Genomic DNA, 25514 nt, shown 5'->3' with positions numbered 1-25514 from the left:
TGGGTCCTGCTTAATCAATGAGGACCACAAAGTATTTTCCAACAAGTGTGCAAAACGCTTTCTACGCTCAGCAATCAATGTAAAACAAAAAATATTTTATCTTAAAAGCACAATTAGCGCAATGAAAACAAGACATCACGTGTGTGCCCATCTCCACCATATTCTCACGAACCACTGCTGTCATTTCTCTCTCTCTTTTTCGCGGTTTGTTGTGAAATGTCCAATTGCGTTTAGAATGGGAGAATTCAGAGGTACAATTCAAAATGACGGTTTTTATTGCAGATTCCGCAAACTACAGTCAGTTATGAGTGTTATTGGTGTTTTGGGCTCAAACGCGTCATATGATATAATACAATCATATAAAAGGATTGCGTACAGTCATCATTATGCTCGTTGGTGTTATGACACATGGTTTATTTTATTTTTGTTTTTATTTTCATTGAGATAGCATTTTCTTCCACAACGGTAGGTAACATAATCGAAACTCTTTTCAATTAAACACAACTCAAACTTCTTCGTAGTGCCCGGTAGATTATTCACGGGTCAGAGACTCAGGAAACAGGGGAATTAAAACACCCGTATCAACGGAAACTGTGCGGCATTATTTCCAATGTCTTGCAAAAGACGAACATCCTTTAACACACACACACAGACAGATGACTGCGTAAAGTTAATCGTGTCCGAAACAGGTGGCTCATTCTAATTTGAAATTTCGAGAAAACTAAATCACCCAACCACCCGATTTCTTGTCACACGTATTTGGGAAACAGTGTGCAATCACAGCGTGCCACACACCCACCAGCAGAGATTTTGTTTTTAGTTGAAAGCACGTTTTTTTTCTTCTTTACGCGTTTAAGACGTTAAATCCACCCTTCTGGGGTTGTTTAGCGGGTTCCAAAAGAAAGGAAATGGTAAATAGCAACGGTTAATAGTGTGTAGTTTGTTGTGTTTCGTTATTCATACTATAAGTTTTCTCAGTAGGGTTAATGTTTCTCTTGCAACAACGACACACGATTTGATCGTCTGTGTTGCTTTCCTTTCTTTTAGTAAGATCACTCTTTCGTACGCTAGCCTACGTGGGTAAGGAGAGGACAAAAAAAAACAAGAGAGGCCCTTGTGGCCTTTCAAACGTGTTTAGTAGGATTGTGCGCACACTTTCACGCTGTGAACGATCGTTGGAAACGAAATTTTGCCTATAAGTTTGCAAACGCAATATATCCGAAATTCACTTTCAACGATCGCATCGGTAGTCAATAATTTTCACCATTCTGTCACTACCTCACTAATGGCTTCCTTTCCTTCCTTGTGCGGTGAGAACCTTTAGCCAATATTAGTTATACTACCGGCATTAATTATATGTACAAACAAATGTCCTTTCGTCAGCCATTTTCACCCTCATCGGCGATAATCCAATAAACGGTTAAACAAATGGCAAACGCGCACGGTTAACGCATAGTTAAACCGACACGACTTAAAACCGGGCCCTGCCTCATTCACTAGAGAGGGGCAGTATTGATTAGCGAATGAGTTTCTGCGTTGTAAGAGATTGCTTGCAATTGTTGCTTCTTTTAAGTCATCCGCCGCGCGTCGTCACATAAAAGGTAAGGTTGAAGGAAGTTGCGAAACACGCGCTGGTCAGGTTACTTTGTCCTATCGCTTATCTGTTAAATTTGTTAGTTCCTCTAGTGTTTCTGGCTTTGCCTGGTTTAACGGTTGAAATCGTGTGTGCGTTTTTGTTATGTACCTCACTTCCCCCTTCGTTCACTGCTGTTGCTTCGCTCGGTTGCTTATTAATACTTTGCGGATATATTTTAAATTGAACTTTTCACCTTACGGGCAAATACTTGTTACATCTCTTTCCACTGTCACACTCTATCATACTGTGGTGTCTTCTTTTGTATTTGTATTTTGTTTGCTGACTATTTTCGCTTCATTCATCTGATTTGCAATCTGATTTCCATTTTGTTCTCCTTAAGCACAGTTTCGGCTAAATCAATTCGCTTGTTTTCTGTTTGTGTCTTGCTTGTTCATGTTCCTTTTGCATATTCATCTTCATTTTTAGTAGTAAATTATATTATTCAGTTATTATACACAACAGCTTTGCCTTCGTTTCGTTGCATATTAGTTTTTCATCTTTTTTTCTTTGCCTTTGTTTTTGCAAATATTGTAAGACTACCTTCTTTCCCAGTGAACCGTGTTACTTCTTCTTGAGAATAGGTAGTTTGGTTTCAACATTTCTCAACCGCTCCCCATTTGTTCTATTATTTTTCTTCCTTTTTTCTATTCTACTATCGCTGGTTTTGCTAAATCTTATTTAATCTCCCATTAAAGGTAGTAATGACTGCGTGCGTGGGTAAAGTGGAAAACCCGCACCCGGTTGTTATTCACTAGCTTCTAAAGTTTAGAGATAGGGACAAAGAGACGGATAACCATTTTTGTTCGTGATTTTCCTTCTCGCCAAGAGGTAAGAGAGTGAATGGGGTACGTGCTTGTAGTTTTCATGTTTCATCTGCTGCTTTCTTCTCGATCGATTCTCTTATTTCGTTTCTGGTTTTTGCTTGGTTTTTGCTGCTTATATTGGCACTTTTGATAGAAAGGGTTGTTTAGTTAAACGGGTTACACTATCGTTGTTTAATACTCGCTTGTTGCGTAGGATGCCGAATGTGGGTAAGTTTTTGAACAAAGGGTAAGAACAGTAAGGGGCGGTTTCGTGCCGCATTCAATAGTATGTTGGTGAAATTGGAAGAAGAATTATCAGTTAACCAGTGATTCAGTTCGATTTTAGCTAGCTACAAAAACCTGGGAGCACCGGGGAAAAAGGCAAAATGCGTTAAAGCGAAAGTTACAAGGTACGAACATTCCCTCAACAAACAGCTACAAACAATCGAAGGGGACTCCGAACCGGAAAGATATGTGGTGCTAAAGGTGTGAAGAACGGATGTGTAGGCCAAGGACTAATTGGAGCTCGACAAGTGAGTGTAAAGTGCTACAGATACCGCCTGGTACAGAGATGCCGATAAGAGAGCAGAAACGTTACCAGGACCAGGGCGCTAGTCAACAGTACGCAGCTAGAGATTGTTTTCTGTGCTTTTTTTTATAAGCTATATAGGTTTAATAACATGGGTAAAGAGTGTTTGGAGAAAGCTTTGAGGTTTAACTATTTCATATACGCGATTCGAACTATTAAGAGTGAAGAGAGATAGTGAAAGATAAGCCTAATTCTCTAACCAGCAAGTGGATTGCCCGCTTGGACAGATAGAGGAAGTCCCAGCGCCTCCATGTCCCAGCTGCTAGGGATGGCTGATTATAAGGTAGGGTTTCTTTTTTAAAAATGGCTCTAAAAAGGATTTATCAAACGTTGGTGGTGGAACGTGAAGGTTTTCCCACCACCAATCGTGAAACGATCACTACAGTTCGGTTGGTCACAGCTTTAACGATAGATTCTGCATGTGCTTGTGCGTGCTGTTTTGACTTATGTTTGTTTTCACTCGCTTCGAAGGTAGTTTTAGTTATTTTTCTATCCAAGATTTTCGTTCGATTTTGTCTAGTGGAACTGTGTGTGTGTTTTTTTTTGCACTTGTTTTTCACACGCTTAAGAGAGTGTTTTGCTTCTATACTCGTCCTCTCTCGTCGAAGTTTCTGTAAGCTTAAACCTTGAAGATTTAAGTTACGCGTTGAAAGATTACTAACTCTAATACTGCTATAGCTATCCGAGGCATAGAAGAAGGGAGATTTTTTGTTTTGTTTGTTTGTTTGTTTTCGTTTCATTCGCATTCGTTAAATACAGCTTAAAGATTGTTAAAGCCTTCTGGAGGCGTATGAAAGCTTACCGTGTATTAGCAGTGTTTCGCTCCATTTCCATTTGCTGCGAGTTTGTATGGGAAAGCTCGATGTTTTAGATTTAGATAAAGCAGTGCCATGAATTTCGCCGCCAGAATCGCTACGTAGGAGGTTTGCTTACTATTATGCGCCTAAAACAAAACGAGAAACAACAAACAAGTTCATCAACGGGGTAACTTTTGCTTCGGGCACAATCTAGATTCCTTTCCGTTTCTATTCGTCGGATTTTTTGTTTGCTCTCGCACGGAAGGCAAGACGCTAAGATTAGTGTTAGTGATGAAGGTTTTGCGTATGACGGTCCGTTTCGCTAGAAAAGTGGTTTAATATTAATTGGCCTTAGCCTGTTTAGTTTGTAGCAGACCCCTTTTTTTCCGATTATTCACCGTGCGATATCAAATTGTCGCCATTTTGTGTTGTGCTTCATGTTACTTCAAAAGTATTACGTTAACTGTAGTTCTGTTCACAACTGTAAATCCACTCCCGCTTTCTCTCGCGCCTGTTTTTCATTTTTCTTCCTTACACAACCGTACACTTCCCCTTTCTTTAATTATTTTCTTACGGTTACTAATTTTCCAAATGGTAACTTAATGATTTTCTTCAAGTATTTTTAACTTTTGCTCGGTATTCGTATTAGCAAATCGGGCAAATAGTGATTCAATTCTCAATTAACCACTAGCCTAATGTACACGCCATATGTTCAACAATATGTAACAATTCTAACTCGTTTTTATGAGAACAAATCAATCAGTACAACACAGTACAAAGGTTAAAGTAGATAGGCGTGAGTGTTCGCGCAAAGTTTATGTATAGTTTTCTTTTTAAAAACAAAGGCACCAATAATGCTGAATATGTATTTGTATAGCTCGATTATTACCCTAAACCGATTAGAGACAGAAAGTTAAGTGTATCACCTTACTCCAAAAAAACAAAACCAAACATAAATGATACCTGTCCACCACGGAGAGTAACACCAAACAGAAACGTAAACTATAAAACTAAAATTAAATGGTCGCTTTATTAAAACCCCAATAATAAACTAGGAAAAAAACATACATGTTAAAAGCGTTTACACTTTTCTAACACACTGCGAAATCGTCTGTCGGATGTTGAATTGTAAGTGCCGCCCTCAGATCTTTCCATTCCACCTGAATCTCGCACGTGTGCGTTGCAAAATGGCGTTTCTTAAAACAATAAACTCAATACAAAACAAATGACATTCGGCTCTAGGGTGAGATTCATTAAACTGAGGCACTATTATAACCATTCGGTAAACAAACACACATACAAATACACACACACACACACACACACATCAACTAACTAACAACATTCGATTCGTGATAGGAAAATGCACATTGCACGCCTCTCCGATGCTGCACGAAACCCTGTGTGTGCGCTGTTGCATTTGTGGGGAGAACGTTTGTGAGGTAATAGTTTGAAGTATAAGTTAACACTGAGGGTACACTTTATAAGCCTTGCTCCAACAAATATATAAAAAAAAAAACACAATGAGTAATGTAATAAAACGAAACAATGTTACGGTGTAACACCGTCAGCTCCGTGTAACGGTCAGAAACGTAACACGAACAGTACCTTTTAATGTGGTGATGTGTGCGATAAGTACTGACCCTCCAAACACAGAAGGTTGTGCGCGCGTTTTGATTGTGAGGCATTAAGTAGTAGTTGTGGCAAGGGCACCTTTTAGGCACTCGAACCGAAGCATTATACCATTCTTTTCCCAATACGCGCATTGTATTACGGCCACGCGGAAAGTCCTTATGCGGCCGAGGATAGGAAAGCACTCTCGCTAGCGCTGTTTTTGATTCGATGGCGGGAAAAAGCTTACATCGAATCACTATTACAGTACACACCTCGTGGTTTTTTTTGCGTGGCCCGCCATATTCATACACGCTTTTGTGCGCTTTTTAATGGGTTCCGTGGGGTTTTAATCGATTTTCCCAGCGCTTTTGTTACCTTGTTTCGTGATTTTTAAAATTGATTGTTGCTTATCCGAGCTGTTTACAACCATTATCGCGCCCCATTCCGAGCTATTCTTTTGCTCTTTTAACTCTTGGTTTTAACATTACTGCGTCCGCATCAAAAAAGACTTCTCGCTTCGCTTCTACGATAGTCCCACGCACACACACACACACACACATCATACAAGCAACTTTATGTGGTCCGAAGTATGCCTTTTAGTGTTTACTCTTGAGCGCACCACCGGCCGCATCGACCACGGGTTGCATTTCAAGCGTGGCCTTTAGCTGTTGCTTTTTCGCCAATGCAATTTCGCTCGCGCTAAACGTTTTGGTCTTTGGCGGTGGTGCCGGCAGATGCATGTACAGTGGATCACGCAGCCGGCGCAGATCGTGCTCGATTTCGGCTATTTGTCGCTTAATGTCGTTGTATTCGGCCAGATTAACGCCCGCCTTCTTTGCTGCCTTGTGAAGCGTGATCAGGTGCTGACGATCTTTCACGTCCGGTAAGAGATATTCCTAAAAATTTACACAAAAAAGCGCCATGATAAATATTGCTGCTACACGTCAAGTTGCCTTCAGTTCCTCAAGGTTTCACCCACCTGCTTGGTAAGGACGAAGTAAGCGTACGCAGCCATTGCCGTACCGTACGTGACGAAGTACGTCACCGGTTCCATAATATCCCAGGAGTATTCCCACCAGGTTAGCCGGGCGAGCACACCGAACTGTACCGACATCAGACCCAATCCGACCCAGGTTAGGGCATTCGTCTTTCGTGCCGCCTTCTGGTCCAATTCGTTCTTTTTCTGCAAGAAGCAAAAGCAATAAATTAGTACCGCTAGGCCTTTTCGCGTGCGCCTGGACACCGTGTACTCACCGCTTCCAATGGGCCAAGCTTCTCGTTCAGCTGCTCCAGCTTGCCGTTAAGTTCTCGCTCCTTTTGAACCTGATGTTCGCCCACGTGCAGTGCTTCGTACAGCTGCGGGAAAGCAAACGTTAGAATTGGCTATTTTTTGTTTCGCTTTTATTGTTCAAACTAATAATAAAGGAATTGCCAATCCCTACTCAAACATTTCAGAGTTCCTGAGGGACCGAGGTTTAATTTGTTCGATGGAAGCGATTAATTAGTGGAAACGATTAAAATGCGATATCCTTACTTTCAGCGAAGGAACGGTTGGTAAACTAGTGTTCGTTGGCCCCAGGGTACCAATTCGATTGGCAATTCCCCCGCCTAACGTTTGTGTCCCGGTTGGGTTGGGTTTACACAGTTCAGCTGTCAAATTAGATCGAACCTTTTAAAACGAGCCACGATTCGAAACGAGCGCGTGAAGAAGGGGTCTTGAAAAGTTGAGTGAGGTTTAAAATATGTTTTAAATGGTTTAATTTCAAATTACGCTTAAAAGACTTTCCCACGCATATGAGACTACTTTTGCTCTTTTGATACTGTTAGGCTCATTGTGTACTTGCTACAAAGGCCGTATCACCGAGAATACAAAATGAACTGTTTCTAGACCAACAGTAAAGGACCAGAACATCCTTTACTTTCAGTAAAATATAAAATTCCTTTAAGATCTTGAAGATTTTGAACTTGATGCATAGAATTCCTGTTTTATTTCATCACTAGCACTTGAATAGCTTCCAAGTCAATAAGACACTTTGAAGCTTCTTTTAACTCTTCCAACTCCAATAAATCCATTTCTACTGCTGCTTAAGCAGCGAGGGAAATTGAATAAAAAAATACGATCCACAATTCTATACCACAACAAAATGCAATACCACTGTTCATGCTATTAAATGGAACAAGGTAACAACAACAGACATTCGAGCAATAGAACAGGAGAAATTACTCAGTTCCGTTTATTTATTGCCATCAAAACCTTCCATTATGTTTTGGTTTTTCGCTTCCTTGCCACAACGATGGATTGCATTTATGACATGAATTTTCCATTCATTTGTGTCCGCTGTGGAAAAGCAGTGGAAAATAAATAATAAAATGAAATTCCCTCCCGAAAGACGGTTCTTACCTGTGCCACGAGTGCCTGTACGTCGCCTAGTCTAGTGATTTCTTCTGAGGTAATTTTTTCACGTTTCGGTGGCTTAACGTAGTATTGTCTGTCGTTCAGATGCAGCCTGCAATGAGGGGATAAAAGATTGAAAGAGAAAGAGAGAAAGAGAGATAAGGTTAAAGTTTCGCAAGTAGTATAATTTAATATCCACATCGATACCCATCGATGAGATAGCTATTTTTTTCGTACTTTAGCTTCTCTTTGTGACACTTTAAACTAAACGGATTAAGTTGTTCATCCATCCGTAATCCGCCAGATTGATCTCAAAACAGAGCGTAAGATAAACAAACGGTGGCGGGATGATCAACGCACCCCGTCCCCATGCACCCACACCCGAATGGGGCTAGCGAATGAAACGCATTAATCCTTGTTCAACAAAATTCTATCAAAACGTGAGCAGCATTCAATGTGAGTGTGGCGCGGTACGGCACAGCTGCACTCAAGCACACCGATCCGAAATTCATTTTTAAATACTTCCTCCGTGAACAACCGGGCGCCTCCATTGGAAAGCTCGAACGCGCTTTTTCACGCTACAACTCCACACACACTCACACATTACCAAAAAAATGATTAAAAAAACATACACACACACACAAACACTAATCGACCCTTCTCACACAAAATTTCCTATCTAGTTTCGATGGGAATACCAGGTGCGATGTCGGTTTTTTTTGCTCTCCTCCTTCGGTTACGGAAACTTTTCATTCTCCTTCTAACCGCAACACCGAAACGGAAAGCGTTTGCAAATGGGATGGGAACACGCTTTTCGCTGCGGAAGGAAATCCGTTCATTCACCGGCTCTAAGGCACACCGTTGCCGCAATGAAGCGGAGAATGGGAAATTTTCACGTGGAGGAAAATTATTTAGAATGTGCTTTTCCTTACGTGTTCTTGCTCAACAAACAGGATGCGTCGTGTGTTTTGAGGGTTTCGGAAGTTTAACGAAGATGTTAGATCAAACGGAAGCATGCGTCGATGCGGAATTTCCACCCTTTCTATCCAGATAAATTTGCTTCAAGGATGAAGGGGGAACCGGTTGGAATTTATGGAAGTGTACTAATATCTAAAGCACCATAAAAGCATTAAGCACGATTGGATTGCATTCTAGTCAACATTTTCCGACTTCCTTTCCTTGTAGTTCAATTTATTGAATTTTCCGACACACTAAATCGATCTTCGTGTGTGCAGAATTCTCGAAAAGCATCTCATCCATCCGAAAGCTTCCGAAAATTTACGCTAAGAAAGCTGTGGTTGGCTTTACAAACGACGCTCATTAAAGCATTCCCTTCAATACGGGGAACACATTTACATTCAGCTTCTCGATCTCCGTCACACCCCGTTCGGTGAGTAATTACTGTGCGACGTGTGGTTTGAAGATGCATTGACTTCGACCATCACACGCCCACTTGATCTCGCTTGCACACCCATACGAACCGAACCGGACGAATCGGAAAGATTTACGATGCAATTTTAAGCACCCGTATCTTCGGCTACGGTGCAAATTTATTTCACGCCTGGATTTCTTTTTCCGACCGGCCAAGGATGTGCTTTTCTATACCGAAGCAAACGTGGGAAATAAACACATAAATTGCCCCCGGTTGGGTTGTGTGTAATCGCTGCAGAAGTGGAAAGCTTTCCACCGAACGATCCTATTTTGGGGATGAATCGTCCTCAAGGAGGATTGCAATCGATCAAGCCGGGCTGGGATTAATGGCACGGAAAGTGTGAAACAGTGGACTGTGGATGGCAAAAGCATTGAAGTGAAAGATTAGCCAGTGCGGTTGACAGCTAATTAATGTAATGCTTGGCCGGAGTGTATTCGATTGAAACTGGCTCGAAAGGAGATATTTGGTCAATAATGTGGAGAGCGAGAGAACAAAAAAAGGGGATTCGAAGTGGATGCTGTCACTTGTCGCTGGGAGATTATGATGGATGATGTTGCTAGTGACTGTGAACCACAGCCACTTACCCTGATGAAAGCATTGTTTGTTTTGATAACTTGTTGTGATTTTGTGTGCGCTGTTGCTTGCTATCTAATCTGTTATCTGCTGCAGTGTCCGTCACAAAAAAATAATTTATTACTCTGAATCTCTATTATGTAGCATTAGAGATTCGTGAACTTGTAGAGTTAAATTTTTAAATATTTTTGAATAGCTGAAACATAATATTCCATACCCTCTGGGATGAATGTTTATTTTGTCAAGTACTGCTACTACTTAATTGAAATTTTTAAACTAACAAGAATTTTTCAGTAACATACACGAAGTATTTACTAGAATTATCTTTTGCTTTAGCGCCACTTCTAAATCTTTGTCAATTCACAAATTGTTGCGGGCGAAGATTCGATTGAACCCAGCAATAATGGTACGTTAAGTTTACGCTAGGTGGCGCTCGCAGCTACTAAGGGATCGTGCTAGGTGATTGATTATTCGAGAACGATTGCAGAATGCAAAATGAATATTTGAGGATTTATGAATGTTCTGGGATACATGAATTATACACGAATATTATAGGATATAAACATGAATTTCCTGATATTAAAGAGGATCGCGAGATAACGAAGACTTCATGAATCTCCAGAGATTAGGACTTTTCAGACATTTAAGAATCTCCAAAGAGTGATGAGCCTTGAGAGATTAAGTAAATTTTTGTAGAGTCTTGATTCGAATGACTCTTTTCCATAGTTTCTTTAAGCACAGCACTATAAGGTTTAAATATATTAAAAGTTTACATTCACTTTATTAATTGTTATGAACACATTGTTATACATCAACCCATACAACAGATTTAGCTTTCAACCTATCAGTTAATATTTATCCTAATATACTTTTGATCATATTGAACAAAAAAGTTAGTTACTAGTCCCGAATAAATGTATCGAAAACACAAGTCGGTGTTGCGATGTTATTGACAGCCGGGACCTGTATTGGGCGAACGATTCCACATTCCAGGAACACCAATCATTGGGATTATTAATTACATCCTGCGTACGCAGCTGTCCACACACGCCCGAGGTCGTGGGAAAAGCGATAAATTATAACAATCAAACCCACGACCGCAACCCCGTTACGCTCGCAGAAGCGTTCAGCGTTGCCAAAACGAAGGAAAAAAACATCAAACACTGGTTAGGGTTCATAAAGGAAACAAAAAACGAAAATACATACACTGAAACGTGCTTCCCACGGGGAGAAAACAAATTTCAGCTACTCGATGGAACGTACACGATAAGAAACAGGGCCCATTTTCGGATCCCGCGGACAATGGAACATTCATGAAAAAGGAAAATCTAAAGCAAAACTCATGGAAATTTCCCCGATAATCCGGACCGAGTGGTTATGGGCGATGATTTTGCCAAGAGGTGGATAAATATATTCTCGTGAGTGAAATAGCCACCCACCCACGTCCAAGTGTGTCCCACCAGTCGGCACTGTAAGCACTGGTTTTCATCTCGAACGCTCACGAACTGGCGGATTTTTCCAACCCCAGACCGGAATGAAATTAATCCACGGTGGTAGGATGGAAGGAATCGCCCCCTGAGAATGTGCACCATATACCGGATAAAACCAACTAACCATCGGGTCCAATCAAAAAACCAATCTGATTTTGACTTTCACTTCCAACCGATTGCACCGGTCGGGCGGGCGGGCGGGCGGTCGGGCCAGGTGTTATGGTGGGAGATTATTCAGATGTGGACCGGAGCAGGGACGGAGGAGCATGCGGTGCGGCGGTACACGGTTTAGTTATCCGAGTCCGGTCCGGTGGATGCCGATGGATCGATGGATTTCCTTCAGCGGTTAGGTGGGAAAATCTAACCCCCAGAGGATGTCGGGATGAGTAAAATGAGCAGACAATTTTCTCACCGCACCGTTTGCCGACAATGGACGTGCCACGATTTGCCTTTTTGCAGGCACGGACACGAAGAAAAGGCAGTATTTCAGAATCGACCGAGGATCAGTGGCAATGGGCAGGGTTGCTAATATTAAATTTAGCATACGGATAAGAAATCACACAGAAAGTGACAGTTTTCGTTTCGGGCACGATTTCGCAGATAAAAAAATGGACAAATGGTTGATAGTGTGGTGAGTTTACGCCATGTTATCAATTCAATTGGTTTTGACAGAAGGTTGCGGAATATGTCGTGAAGCCCTTGCCCTGGTTTAGATGTGAGATTTTTTTTTGTGTATAATCATTCGGGCATTCTTCTGATAATACGGCAAAAGAGTCGTCATTGTCAAGGAATAAACAATAAATATGAATATTCCAACAGTTTCAACATTTATGCTCCACAAGTTCATATTGTCCAACGGGGATTTTTGTAGAATAAGAATATGTTTACACTTACACACTTTATATCCTTTTCGATCTGGAAGTTTCGATCTGGAATCTTTTACACAATTTCTCACATCTATTCATTAAGGGTTATCCTAAATAAGATCTTACCATAATCATATCGTTTGATATGATTAATTAATTAATAATTAGTAATAAATAATTTAGTTCATTAGTACAATTCGCAACAACATCCAGATTATTTCAGGAACAATAGTGCAAAATCGGAATCAATCTGGAAGAACCTAACCCAAACGAAACCGGATGAAGCAGGGAAATCGGGAAGCGATTTGTTAAATAAATAATATGGTTTGTCTATGACGTCTCCTATAGTTCTATTACCACTTTAACATCGTTAATGCGACACCTTAAACTGATGCCTTCCCCAAAAACCCTTTGCATTTCGTGCATGCAATCGGCTACGAATAATGGGGCTCATGTTCCGTTTGGAATAATTCTGCTTAATGAAGAAATCCTTCCTGTACCCCATCTACTGCATCACACCGGCACATCGATGGTAATGAAAGTTTTCTAATTTAATTGCAATTCCTCAACGTCAACTATCTTAAGGCAAAACCCACTTGCGTCTTACCGCTGTTCTTAGCTGCCCCGTCAGCGGAAGCAACCGTGACAGTGAAGGAGAAATCGGTTTGCGATCGGTTGTGCGAACTGTTGAATATAGATGACGTTGCGGATTTGCTGTAAAGTGAGCTTTGCCTTACGTTTCCGTCCGATGCTGTTCGGAACAAATCGTACTTGATGTAAAAAGTATGTTTCAAGAAATGGAGCGAGGAGAAGAAGCTATAGAACAAGCGTTTTAGCTTCTTGAGGGTAACTTAGCATTGCACTGGCAAGAAAACAGTGAAGACAAGGGTACAGCGTGACGCCTCGAACCATGTAACCGAGAAAGAAACCGATAAGGACCGTCGTCATGTTGGAAAAAGGGAAATTTAATCAACAAAGTGCATCTTCTCTCCGTAATCATTCAGAAGAAAGGCTTTAGCTACTTCAAGTTTTCTAGCGGACAGTGGGCAACTCACTTGTCACAATCAAACGATTTCTTTAATAATGGTGTGCGGTCTTCAAATACAAACCACCGGAACCTAATTTTATTCCACCTACCATTATGAAACCTGGCGCCCGGTTACAGAGCTTTGTAAAGTATAATTCCACTCACCAAAACTCGTCGTCCATCAGGTTCTCGATGGAGCAAGCGGCCGCTATCCGGACTCCCTCACGGTTAAGAATGGCTGCCCGGTCGATGCCACGGTCCTCCATCTTCAGCATGTCGAGAAAGTCGCCTACACAGTGCGTTACCGGTCGCAGCGTGAACTGGCAGCGTTCGTTCCGCGAGGGCAGTGGTACGGTGACGTGGGGCAATCCGCGATAGTACCGAACGCTTACTTCTGCAAAGGAGAGCAAAAACGGGGAAAAAGAGAAAAACAATGTAGTCAATCGAACACGCACTACGCGTCGCTTCCGAGGGCGCACTCGGAAAGGACATGTTCGGAAATCTGAAAGCTGTAAGAGTGTGTAACTGTTTGATTTTATGACAATTTTTATACCAACACATCAGATTTTGTAGTTGTATGGAGTCGTTTAGGACATTTTGTTAATACAAAGATATTTGGCTCGAAAAAACACTTTAGACTAACAACAAAAAATAATTATTAAATATAAAACTTTTAAGAAACCCCAATTTGTTGAGAAAAAGAGCAAAAACGAGAAACAGTATAAGTATAAGACAGTATAAGATATACAATAAATATAACGGAGGTAAAATTAAACTGCCAAACAAAGTAAAAAAAGAGGAATAAAAAATATTTAAATTTTTGAATCCAAACTAATAAGAAAATATTAAACAGAAAACCTTTAACTAAACCCCAATTTGTTAAGTAAAAAGAGCAAACAACAAGAAACAAAATAGAATAAGATATAGAATTATAATAACAGAAATTAAATCAAACCGCCAAACAAAGTAAAGAAATAGAAGGACTACATAAATTTATGAAACATCAAAATTGTTATAAGTTAGGAGAAACAACAAAGAGCAGATATTATTTCCATGGATTCTTGAAGCATTCCAATCCAAATAACAATGCTTTTTGGCTAATCAAAGGTATGACCCATTCACACGTTCTCGAATGGTTCATTTTCACCTTTGTGATCCCATTGAGTGTGAAATACAATGAGAGAAAGAAAATAAAACAACATTTCCACAGCATGTTCTCCACACACATGTTTTCTCCTTCCTTCTTAGCGTGGCAGCAACACACAGTCCCCCCAGCCGTTCGCCAAAAGGACCCGCCGAAAGTTGTTCCTGGGGGTTGTTCGTATTTGTTTAAATCCCATTTTCCGTACACTTCCTGCTGTCATTCTCGGTTGAGTTTGTGGGAATGAATAGAAAACCCGCCACACTGAAGTGGAAAATTCTATCCACCTGAAGAATGTGCCCTGACGGCTCCGAGCGGCGTCTCTCCGTGACATGAGTCATTTTTCATTTTTCCACCATTTGTCCTGTACATTCCTTTGCTTTCGCTCACCATTTGCCGGTACGGGACCGTTACAGGTGCAGGGGTTTCCTTGTGCCGTTTGGCGGTGTTTCGTGCCACGGCAGGATATCAACATTGTGGCATTTTTATTTCTTTTATCGGCCAATCTAATCTCGTGGCTATTCGGCTGATTAACCCGCCACAGGACGGATGGGATTTCTTGCCCGGGCATGCGAACAGCGGCCTCCCAAGGTGCACGATAGACGAAGGACACCAGTCAGGAGTGGAAACTTTTCAACCCCTCCCCAAAAAAGGTCCCGACGGTTACGGAGCAAACATACGCGCGGTCGCAAATAAAATGAAAAAAAGCTCAGTGACTTGGGTGTTTCTGAAGCATTTATTTTGTGCTTCACTCTGTACACCTCGACCATCGGGCCGGCCGTTCGAACGGGACCGAAAGTATACAACAAACAACGAAGAAATAAAGCATATTTCCAAAGCAACACGGTCCGAATTCTTTGCCGTTTTGAGTTGCTTTTCCAAGTGCGGTTAAAACTTTCAGCATTTGATCGGAGAGATTATCCCGCAACAGGAACCGTTTGTTGGCTTTCGTCCACTTGCCAAGGCAGAGGTTTGGTTTATAAATTATGAGTTACAGGACATAAATTTTGTAGTTTTAACGATGTTACGATAGGCAAACGGTGGTTGGCAATTGATGCTGACCCAATGACCCGTGCGGAACTAGGTCCCTTAATAAAATGGGTCCTTTTGATACGCCAAAAAGGACCGAAAGTATATGAATGCAATTACTCAGCAGATAAGCAGGATTACGGGTTTCGTAAGCTGGTGGCGCTTGTAGTAAATCACGCTTGCACAATCAGGAGTTAATTAGTGTTTATCAAGTAACTCGAGGGAGTTGATGAGAGATCTTTCATCGTGGCATAAAGCGCTTTAAGATTACAGATTTTTTTGTGGTCAGTACACCACCAGTTAATTAAGGAATGATGTTTTTACGGAAACATTTAAATAGACATGAAGACAATAATGATAGAAAACCATAACATAAAAAAATATGAAAACATAAATCAACTATTTAATATCAATATAAAACATTTTTGAAATGAAGAACTAAATAGAAAAATGATTTCAAAACATCCGAGAAATATCAAGAATCGCACGAATGTCAGTAAAAAACATCAATAACAATCAATAAATAATAATACATTAAACACAAATATTGACAAAATATAACCGAAAGTCAAAATAAAAAAAAAACTAAAACTAAACAATAAAACTAATAGAAATAGAAATAGGCAAAATAAACAATAATATGTCATAGCCGTTCTTGTCGAAACATGAAAAAAGATAGAACAAAATATTCCACACGACATAACACTAAGCCACGCAACAATTTTAAGGATAACATCGAAGTGCTGTAAAACCAATTTTTACGACACTAACTTTCTGCTCTGTTTCTTTCTTCAATTATCCTTCGTTAATCGATTTTTAGCTAGCACGACCATGCTTCAAGCATCGGAAAAACTCCCAAGCCAAGCTCAGACGGAAAATATGCTCACGATAAAGTAAAAAAAAGACGAAAGGTTCCTGATGCAGATGATGCTGAATCAATTAAAGGCTTCCGAAAATAGATGAAGCAAAATCCGGACTCCACCAACCGAAACAAAAACCTTTAGACACACTCTCACACCGATACGGTACACACACACACACTCACACAAAGCTATCAAAAAGAGGAAGGTATTGGTTGGATTTTTTCTCTTCTCGAAGTGATGCTCAAGGCGCTTGGCGAAGGTGTACGAGAAAAAGGAACAGCGTCCGACACCAGGCATAGCAAGCAGCTACCACCAGGTGTTTAAGCTTAATACGACATAAAAAAGCTAAGCAACCGCATAAAGTCGATGCGCGACTGCATCGACTGTTTGGGCGCGAAGGTGCGCCCAGGTGGGCGTTGGCGTGTAAAACATCACCGTCGACAACGACCACTACCCACTGGAGGGGGGAGAAGCCCTTTGCAGAACACCTTCATTTTTCCACGTTTACCATCCCACCGATGAAGGATTTTCCAGCCCACGAGAAACTCCCGCTGGTGGGAAGGAGACGGTATGATCTAAAATATAAAAAAGCGCCTGCGGGAACTGGAGCTTGTAGGTTCTTCGGTGAGCATGTCATGTTTTCCGGTTATGGCCACGATGGTTATGTTACGGCACGAACGCTCGGAGGCACTGGTGAAACGAGCGACACTCGGTGAGTGAAAGAGAAAGCAAGATACGAAGGATTTTCTTGGGGCGCTTTCCACGATCGAGAATAAATACACTATCGAGCCAGGGGAGAGAAGGTCAGACGGGAAGGATGTAAATATCAACTTTGGCTAAGCTTAAGAACCTACTCGGGGACAGGTGGGAAAATTGACGCTCCATGCTGGGTACAGCAGGAAGTGTACTTCAACACCCAACAAGCCGTCGCTGGCACCGAGCCGCCGAAGCTCGTATGTTAATTGTTCAGGGCCACAGTGTGGTACCAAGGATGATGGTTGGTTAAAATTGGAAAAGCATGACGATCGAAGCTGCTCACCGAGAGCAAGACAGAGCGCACGGAACATGCCCATATGTGCACGGGAGAAAGGCAGATATGTTCAATTATTAAATTAGAAAGTATGACACACACACACACACATGGCATGGTGATGAAAGCATGAAGTTCCGCCGCATTGGGAAGATGGGTGGCAGTACTTGTCGATAAGGGTCGCACAGTTTTAATGAAATTGTTTTCTACATGTTATGTCGAAAGAACGGCAGTGTGTGTGTTCGGTGTGTATGAAGAGATGTAATAAAATGCTCGAACCCACGAGCGGAGACCGCACAGGCTGGCAAAAACTAATCGGATAAACATTCGGTAAATAATACATTTAGTTTACGTGCCGGTTTTGAAACGAGCTGATGAAATCACATACTTCCATTATTTTACATCCCCGAACACGTTTTCGCTAAGGGCGAATGGTTTTTTGGATTGCAGCGTTGCAGTAATTAACGCAAGCAGAAGTTATATTGTTAAACATGATGACGGAATGCATTTAAACAGCACCAACTTTATATAAATAGGAAAAGCAATTTAAGCAATGAGTGACTAATGCTTGAAACGGAACGATTTAAGCATGTAAATTATTAAAAATACACATAAATACAATCTACCAACACATTGAACATAATAAGTGGAAAGGAAAATTAGTTATAAACATTGGAATAAATCAAAAGAAAAGATATGAAAACAAATACAAACAAAGCACATCAGGGAGGAAAGAAAAAAATGTATAAAATATTTGTGGATTCGATAGTCAACAAACGGCTAAATAAACAAATAAATATAAAAGATTAAAAAAGTAAGTTAAAAGGAAGAAGAAAAGTTATAATACAATAAACAAAAACACTGTAAAAGTAAACAAGCACAAACGAGAAAAATTTAAACGAATACCAAAACAAAGCAGCAAATAAACACATATTTATTTACAAATTTATTATTTTTTTATTTTAAATAGAACTTGGGAATTGATTGAATTGAAATATTAAAATTTTACTAAAACAACAAAACGTTTATTTAAAATTCAAGAAGAAGTAGATTACAGGGCGACAAAATTAAAGAACAATTTGTCTACGAATGGAAAATAAATTAACATGAAAAATAACAGTAATAAGGCAAGCCAAACAAATGTATAAATATGCATAAAAAGTGAAAAAAAACGAATCCCAAATCAGATAAGAAAATGAAAAATAAATTTAAACATCAATTTAAAATTGTTTCAACTTTAACAACATAGAAAACCATAAATAAAACACTAACTGGATAAAAAATTAATGCAATGTTGCAGGAACAGAAACAATTGAGGAAGAAAATTATACATTATAACATCGACAAATGTTCATGAGAAATAAATTTCAAAATGAATAAAATAAATGAAACTCATAGGAATAATTACTAAAAACAAATAATAAAACTATTACTGATATCGAAATAAATGAGAAAAACTTATTTAACATAATTGTAAACAATTTCACATTGAAAAGCAGCCAACAATTTAATTTTCGTATAGATTTCCCTATTGTTTGCCGTTCTTGTTATACCGTTAGACCAGTAGCATTGATAAGCCATAATCAAAATGGCAAATTTCCCGCTAATGATTCAATCCCTTCCAATACTTCCGCTCTAACGGGTTATCGATATTGATCAGCTGGAGTTGGCAGTGCTCTTCCTCAGTGCAAACACTGCACAACAATTCCCCTTTTCCCCCGTGCCGCTGATGCTATTGCACTAACGGCCAATTGGCAATCGGAGCAACGGATGGTTTTACTCCCGAAATCAAATCACCTCTCGGTGCAGTCGGAAAATGCATCCACAACCAGCAAGGAAGAAGCGAGAGATATGTTTGTTTTCGAAGAAGGTGCAAAAACGCAACCGGCCCTAAATGCACATCTATTAAAACATTATCGGGCTGCGCTCATTACCCGTGTGCCGTTTTACTTCAAATTGGAGGTGCGAGGGTGTTTTCCTTGCCACGGGGAAGGCACGACAAGACGGGCAAGGTGTGTGTGGCCGTTGCACAAAAATGGGTATTTACTAAACGCATCTCCAGGGCCGGGAAGAGGTGTGTGGGTGCATGCATTCATAATGTTCCTCCCCGGATTACTGGAGGTGTACTTTCTGTGTTGCATGCAACGAAGGAAACGAAGGAACAGAGCATAGCAAACAGATAGCAAAAAATAAAACAGGGTGAAATGGAAATAGCACCACAAGGTCTGAAAGAAGTTTCCAATAGCGAGGTGCAAAAAATAAGGGAGATAGAGTATTCACTTCTTGTGAAACACTGCCGCCTCAGCTGCTTCTGGTCCTCCGCCACTGCGGTGCATTCGTGCCAGTAGACCGATACCAATCTCGCCCATTCGCAGCAGTAGGGCACTGGTGTTTATTTGATGTTTCGGCCATAACAACAGTGAACGAGATGTGCATGCTGCATGCATGCACACAACACCCTCCAAAACATACCCAACACACCCAACAGCGGCAGCGTCTTCCACGTCGGCTGTCGGTTGCATCGGTTGCCCGGTTTTGTGCAGGCGATAACGAGCATCTTGCTTCGCACACACCGTGTGTGCATTGTGCAGTAATGCTGATATTATCTAGTTATGATGCATCGGTATGAGCATTTGCACGGGGCCAGACATAAGCCACGAATGTGTGTATCGCTCGTTGGCATTGGTGGTACGGGTGGTACGGGCTTTGCTGTTTGATAAGAACGAAACGGGAAAGGAAGTATAACTGGACTGAAAGTGCATTGATTGAATATTTTCTACGCGAGCGATGGATAACGTACTGCAGCATGTGAGCATGTCTTCATATTGTTTATTAAAATATTACCACGCAATATAACAAATCCTCCATTTTAATGCTGGTTCACGCTGTCAAACAAGTTTTAATAAATTTTGTTTTAAATTAATATTGACAGATAAACGAAGTTTCGCTGTTCGCAAACTGTCATTGCTTATTAAACAAGCAACTTCCGGGCAAATGTGTTGAGCGTCTTGAGCGACAAAAAAACAATTAATAGTTGAGATACTCCGCTAAAGCTTTAGATTACGCGCGGCTTCCGGGCGAGGCCCGAGATGAATCGTTTCTGCCGTCAAAAGATAGTCCCGTGTTTGCAGCATACCTTTCTACGCTTCAGGTGGGGGGCAAAAACAATAGCGCAATAGGAATGTGCAATCGCTGTCTGAGTGTCTTTTCTGCCAAAAGCAAACCGGAAAGTACACTCGAAGGGCGGAAGAGTCCTTGAGCGAATGGAATGAAAGTTTTGTGCCTGCTTGAAGGACTAGGACACTGAGAATTGATTCTTCCGAAGGTGCAGAAACACGGCGACAAACAACAATGGGTGATATGGGTGTTCCGAAGAGAAGTTTATTAAATTTGCGGCTCGTTTAAGTACTATTTTTCCCTAACAATGCGATTACTCAGAAATGTATGAAATGCAACATTTAATAATAATTTTATTGGAACTCTTGAGAATGTAGCTTACGGACATAATCCCTTTCCAAAATCGTTGAATGCTGTCCCACATCCGAAAGGGTGGATAACCACAAACATTTGATTTGGAAGATTGCTTCTACAACAGCAACTGCATCCGGCCCTTGCGGGCCGAAATATCTATCTAGGTTTTACGGTATTTTCACCCTGCTAAAGTACTGCCCGAGCTCCTGCAGCAGAACCACTCGGCTACGGGACAGAAATTCGATAGTCCGGAACGCAACGGTAATGCTTCATATTCTCGCCACCGTACCCACACCGGTAACGGACTCTCGGACTCTCATTCATGAAAGGGCCCTCCCTCCTTTCCCTGATGTGGCTAACTAATCTGCTCGGAAGGGTATTTTTTTACGATCGGAATGTACCGTTCTTTGCTTCTGCTTGCTGCATGCATCCCATCGAGCTGTGTAGAGCCGAGAGCATAATGCACACGTCATTGGCACAAATGGTAATGCCGGTGGCCTGGAGCCCGCCAGCCTGGCCGGTAGTGTTGTGTGACGTGCGTGTCTGCACCAGATTGCAGCAATCTAAAATTGTTGCCAAATAGTTCCAATGGCACCGGAGAATGGTGGGGCGAGAGAATGTTTTCTTAGCTCGCAAATTTCTAGATTGTTGGTATGAAGAATGTTTTCGGGGTATAATTTAGGTTTTGGGATAGTCTTTACCTTGATGACTTATTTTTTTATAGTTCTTTACCATGTTTATATTTTATAAGGACAATGATTTTTATTATCTGACAAAATGGTTGAAATTATTAATTTTTGTATTCAAGAATGCATATCGGGCATTTATTTGCAACAAACAATTCGAGATATTATAGAGTTCTGAAAATTGTTCGATTTGTTCTAAGAAAAGAAAGAGTAGTCCAAGAGTTCATCATGTTAAAGAAAACTAAACGTTGATAACTTTGAAAACTTTGATAAAAAGTTGTCAAGTAAACAGTTTCTTTCCCAACGACGCCATTATTCAATTTTCCTAGGAAAATACTACACAAAATGTATTTCTTATCCACGCCCCGCTCTGACAGTAATGCAGTTGCATCACACATTATCGCACAGCAGACCGGAAGCCATATTTCGCCTGACAAACCAATTCCAGAAGTCCATTTCTCAATAAGCTCGCCAGCAAGCTGAATGCCTAATTTATCTATCTGTCGCGTCCTGTGTTGTGCAAAAGTCACAAGCGGGTGGAAAAAGCACCAGCACCAGTACCCTCGGAGATAACAGCAGTACTGCAGCAGCAAAATCCACTCACCAGCGAGCATGGGAGTGCAGCAGATACACATTTTTCATCCCGGCATGTGCAGCACAGCACACAAGAAAACATTAACGGAAGAAGAAACCAGCAGCTTTTGGCTTATCCGTCTTTAGCTGTTACTGCGACCGGCAACTTCCTCGCCGTACATCATTATTCTTGCACTGCACGGGACAATACAACACACAGAGAAAAAAATACGAAGGATGCATCTAACCTAAAAGCTCGTCTGTTACGTTGCATTACCTTTAGAAGTGCAGGGCGTTGAGATGTGTAACCCTGAGGATGGGTATTTTTTTGTATCGTTGGTTCTTGCTGGTTGGGTGGAAGATTTACTTAGTTTATTTTTAGGGGGAGTTGGAAGGAACGTGTAATCCCTCTCGGTATATTGAATGGATAGAAAAGTTGAAGTATCGTTTTTTTAGAGATATAAAAATAAAATATAATAGACCACATGTAATTAAAAGCTGGCTTCATGAACTTCAACTTTAACAGGACAAATCGATATGTCATTAAAATTGAACATTATGCCAGAGTAATCTATTTGCATAAAACATTGCATACACTTGTGCACGGTGACGAGCGTTAATTAAATCATTTCCACGAAGCATCCAGGGTGGAAATGGTTGAAGCATCATTAAAACTATCCTTATATCGTAACACTCACATCCATCGCGGACAATAGGCTAGCGTGACCCGTAATTACACACCCATGGTGGGCCTCTAAACGTGGGAAAATGATTGACCACATAATACTGGCTCTGTTCCGCGATTGATTGGTGTTTGAAGATTGATCAGCTATCGTTAGTACGTTAGTGATTGTGAGCGGTTGTAATTAAACCACAATTTACTGGATCCGGTAGCATAATTATCTTCAAAAGAGGAAAATAATTGGAGTATTCTATTTACATCTTACAGGATATTCTAACTGTTGATATTCTTTTGTTTTTAGCTACTTCAGATTCTAACTTTAAATAAATGTTTTTTTTTTCGGAAAAGAACTATTATCACTAGTACCACGATTATCAAAACAACTTCCACGTACTAAAGCTTCATCAAATTGTCAAATGCACAGCTGCTTAAGGTTTTCCACATGCTTACAACAAAGAACGTGAAATGGCCGTCGTAAAATAGTTAAATAGCTTCCCCGCAGATGAATGGAAAAAAAAAACTGTACGGCTTCCCATCCCTTTAACTATTCCAGATCAAGCGCCCACGCAACAACTGGCCCCTCGTAACAACTACCAAACAGAGGCTCAAGGGTTATCTTGCTAGGAGCGGCCTGCCTACTAAAAGACTCCCCGGTGGGATGGACGGAAGCGAGCGCTTCCCACCGACCACCGAAGACAACTCACGAAGTCAGCAAACATGCCCGAAAGCCTCTAGGAGTTGTTGGGAGCACGGACAGGAGAACACGTATACACACACACACACGCAGGGCACAAGTGCAACCCTAGTATGCCGGGTCCAATTTTTACGGTACCCACCATTATCCCTTCGGTTAGGGATACTCGCTGAGTCGGTCGGTACTCTTTCGCTGAGGGAATGGAAAAAAGCTGGTTGGCCAACCCCGAAGCAAAACCAGAAGTAGGTCCTTTTGGTTCTACCGGGTTTGCTTTTGTTTATGGCGTTTCCGTCTGTTTTCTTGGAGGTTCTTGTGCCTTTGTTCCTACCGAATATAAGGGGATGTTGGGCTGTCGAGTCGAAATAAAACAAAAAAAAATACTAAACACACACACACACACCCAAACCCACATCAGGATATAAAGGAGGCTCTTATCATGTTTAGGCTGTGTACAGTGCACTTTTCCGGCGTTTTTCTTCCTGCTTCGGGGTGGTCTTAAGGGTGGGTGGTCAGCTTAGCACGGGAAGATCATCATGAGGGGTTTCTTTTTCCACCAACAAAGGGCTTCGGTCCGGTGCGATTTGTGTTAAGCGAAGCTGGTTTGCAGCTGCTGGAATGAGACAACCCCTAAAAAGGGGGGAAACTAATCTATAGGAAGCGACAAAAAAATAAATCACATCCAAGTCATCAAACCAGGAGGAACTACCACTGGAACCGATTTGGACGAATTTTCATTACGTATGTTCACCAGTTTTGTGGCTAGTCTGGTACCGGATCGGAAGCTTGTGGGTTCCCTGCCCCCCATTAAATCAACACAAACTTCGATGACAACTGAAATTAGGTTTTCTGCTATTCCGAACCACCATCACCACCGTCGGTCTCGAGCTCGAGCACGATGGGAAAACAGGGTTTGTATTACGTAAATTTATGGCACGTGTAAGGAACAATAACATAACTTTGTTCGCTGACGCTGTCGCCGGATAGGTTGCAGTTAGTGAGGGAAAAGGCACCGGCGGTACAGAGAATAATTGAAGTGTGGAACTTTTGAAAAAATACAATAATGCAATGTGCCACAGGGAGTGGAACGGTATTAAAAGCAGGACATGCGACCGGTCCGTTGTTGTTTAAAACTTTGCCAACCAGATGTACCGGTATCCGCTAAAGTTGTTCATTTGCGTGTCATTTGCAATCCGTGACAATTTGTGATCGGTACTAGAATTTCCAGGGAGGAAGCGAAAGCATCTGTTGCATCATTGTTGGGCAAGATAATTCGCTTGTTGAGAGGAAACAGCGGGAAGGAAACTTTGCGTAATGAAACAATTTTCACAGCGAGATGTGTCGCTGAAACTCTCAAATCACTGTAAATAAATGGACAGCAATAATTATATTTTAAATCGATTGTAAAAGAAGAAATTGTTTCCATCCTGCCTTTGACGTACGCAAGTTTAAGGGGGTGGTGTACTTTGAATGTTTGTTTTATGATATTTTCTTGGCTTAACAAATCTTTTAAAAGAGTCATCGTCGGAAGCTTTACAAGAAATTCATGTTCGTTTCGGAGCCGAAAGATGTGATAGTGTCGCATTGCTTGGAGTAAGAATTATAATTAATTTAATTAATTATAATTTCATAGAATTATAATTTCCAAAGTGAAGGATAGTGATTATTAAACAGATAAGCTTGAGGGATTAAGTACACTTCCTTGATGTACCCCAGACATTCTAACTCTGTAAGATCTAGCGACTAGCTAAGATTTGAACCAAGACAAGAGTGGTTCATCGGAGCCAAGTTTGTAAAATTTTGGTACTTATTGGTTTACGGAGACTACAGTCAAAGACTACCTTGACGAGCTTTTTGTGATCTTCATCGATCAGCAAGTTTCAGATGCCACTCTGCCAGAACTTTTATAAGCTGTAGACAGAAAATGGTACAGCATCAGTATTTTTTCTGTGCCTTGCATTTAAAATTGTAATACCTTAAAAACCATTCTTTTTTGGGCCTCCAGAGTGTACGATCCCCTTAAGACGTGGCGTAAGCTCCTGATAACATATAGCTTTTCGATTTTCGATGCCAAAAATTGATGAAAAAAAAAAACCGAATCCACACGGATGGATAAAAACACCATT

The 25514-nt window shown here is 40.9% G+C and overlaps 1 protein-coding gene across 2 annotated transcripts in view; it reads right to left on the bottom strand.

The window, feature by feature from the left end:
• Positions 1-432: 432 nt before the first annotated feature.
• LOC128304718 (calcium uniporter protein, mitochondrial) overlaps positions 433-25514 on the bottom strand; it is a 112371-nt gene continuing 87289 nt past the window's right edge. The window contains exons 3-8 of one of the 2 annotated variants that reach the window (XR_008287423.1): positions 13388-13616; positions 7841-7946; positions 6694-6795; positions 6419-6622; positions 5434-6335; positions 433-3971 (exon numbers count right to left, since the gene is read on the bottom strand). Coding sequence is in view for 1 of the 2 variants with exons in the window: in XM_053041931.1 (XP_052897891.1) it covers positions 6036-6335; positions 6419-6622; positions 6694-6795; positions 7841-7946; positions 13388-13616 (941 nt within the window). In the remaining variant the exon portion in view is untranslated. The other variant, XM_053041931.1, reaches the window with a different exon arrangement.

This window comes from Anopheles moucheti, chromosome 3 (genome assembly GCF_943734755.1).
Source record: "Anopheles moucheti chromosome 3, idAnoMoucSN_F20_07, whole genome shotgun sequence".
Classification (NCBI taxonomy): Eukaryota; Metazoa; Arthropoda; class Insecta; order Diptera; family Culicidae; genus Anopheles; species Anopheles moucheti.
Note: the sequence above shows the minus strand (reverse complement) of the source record. Positions and strands in the feature narration are given on the sequence as shown.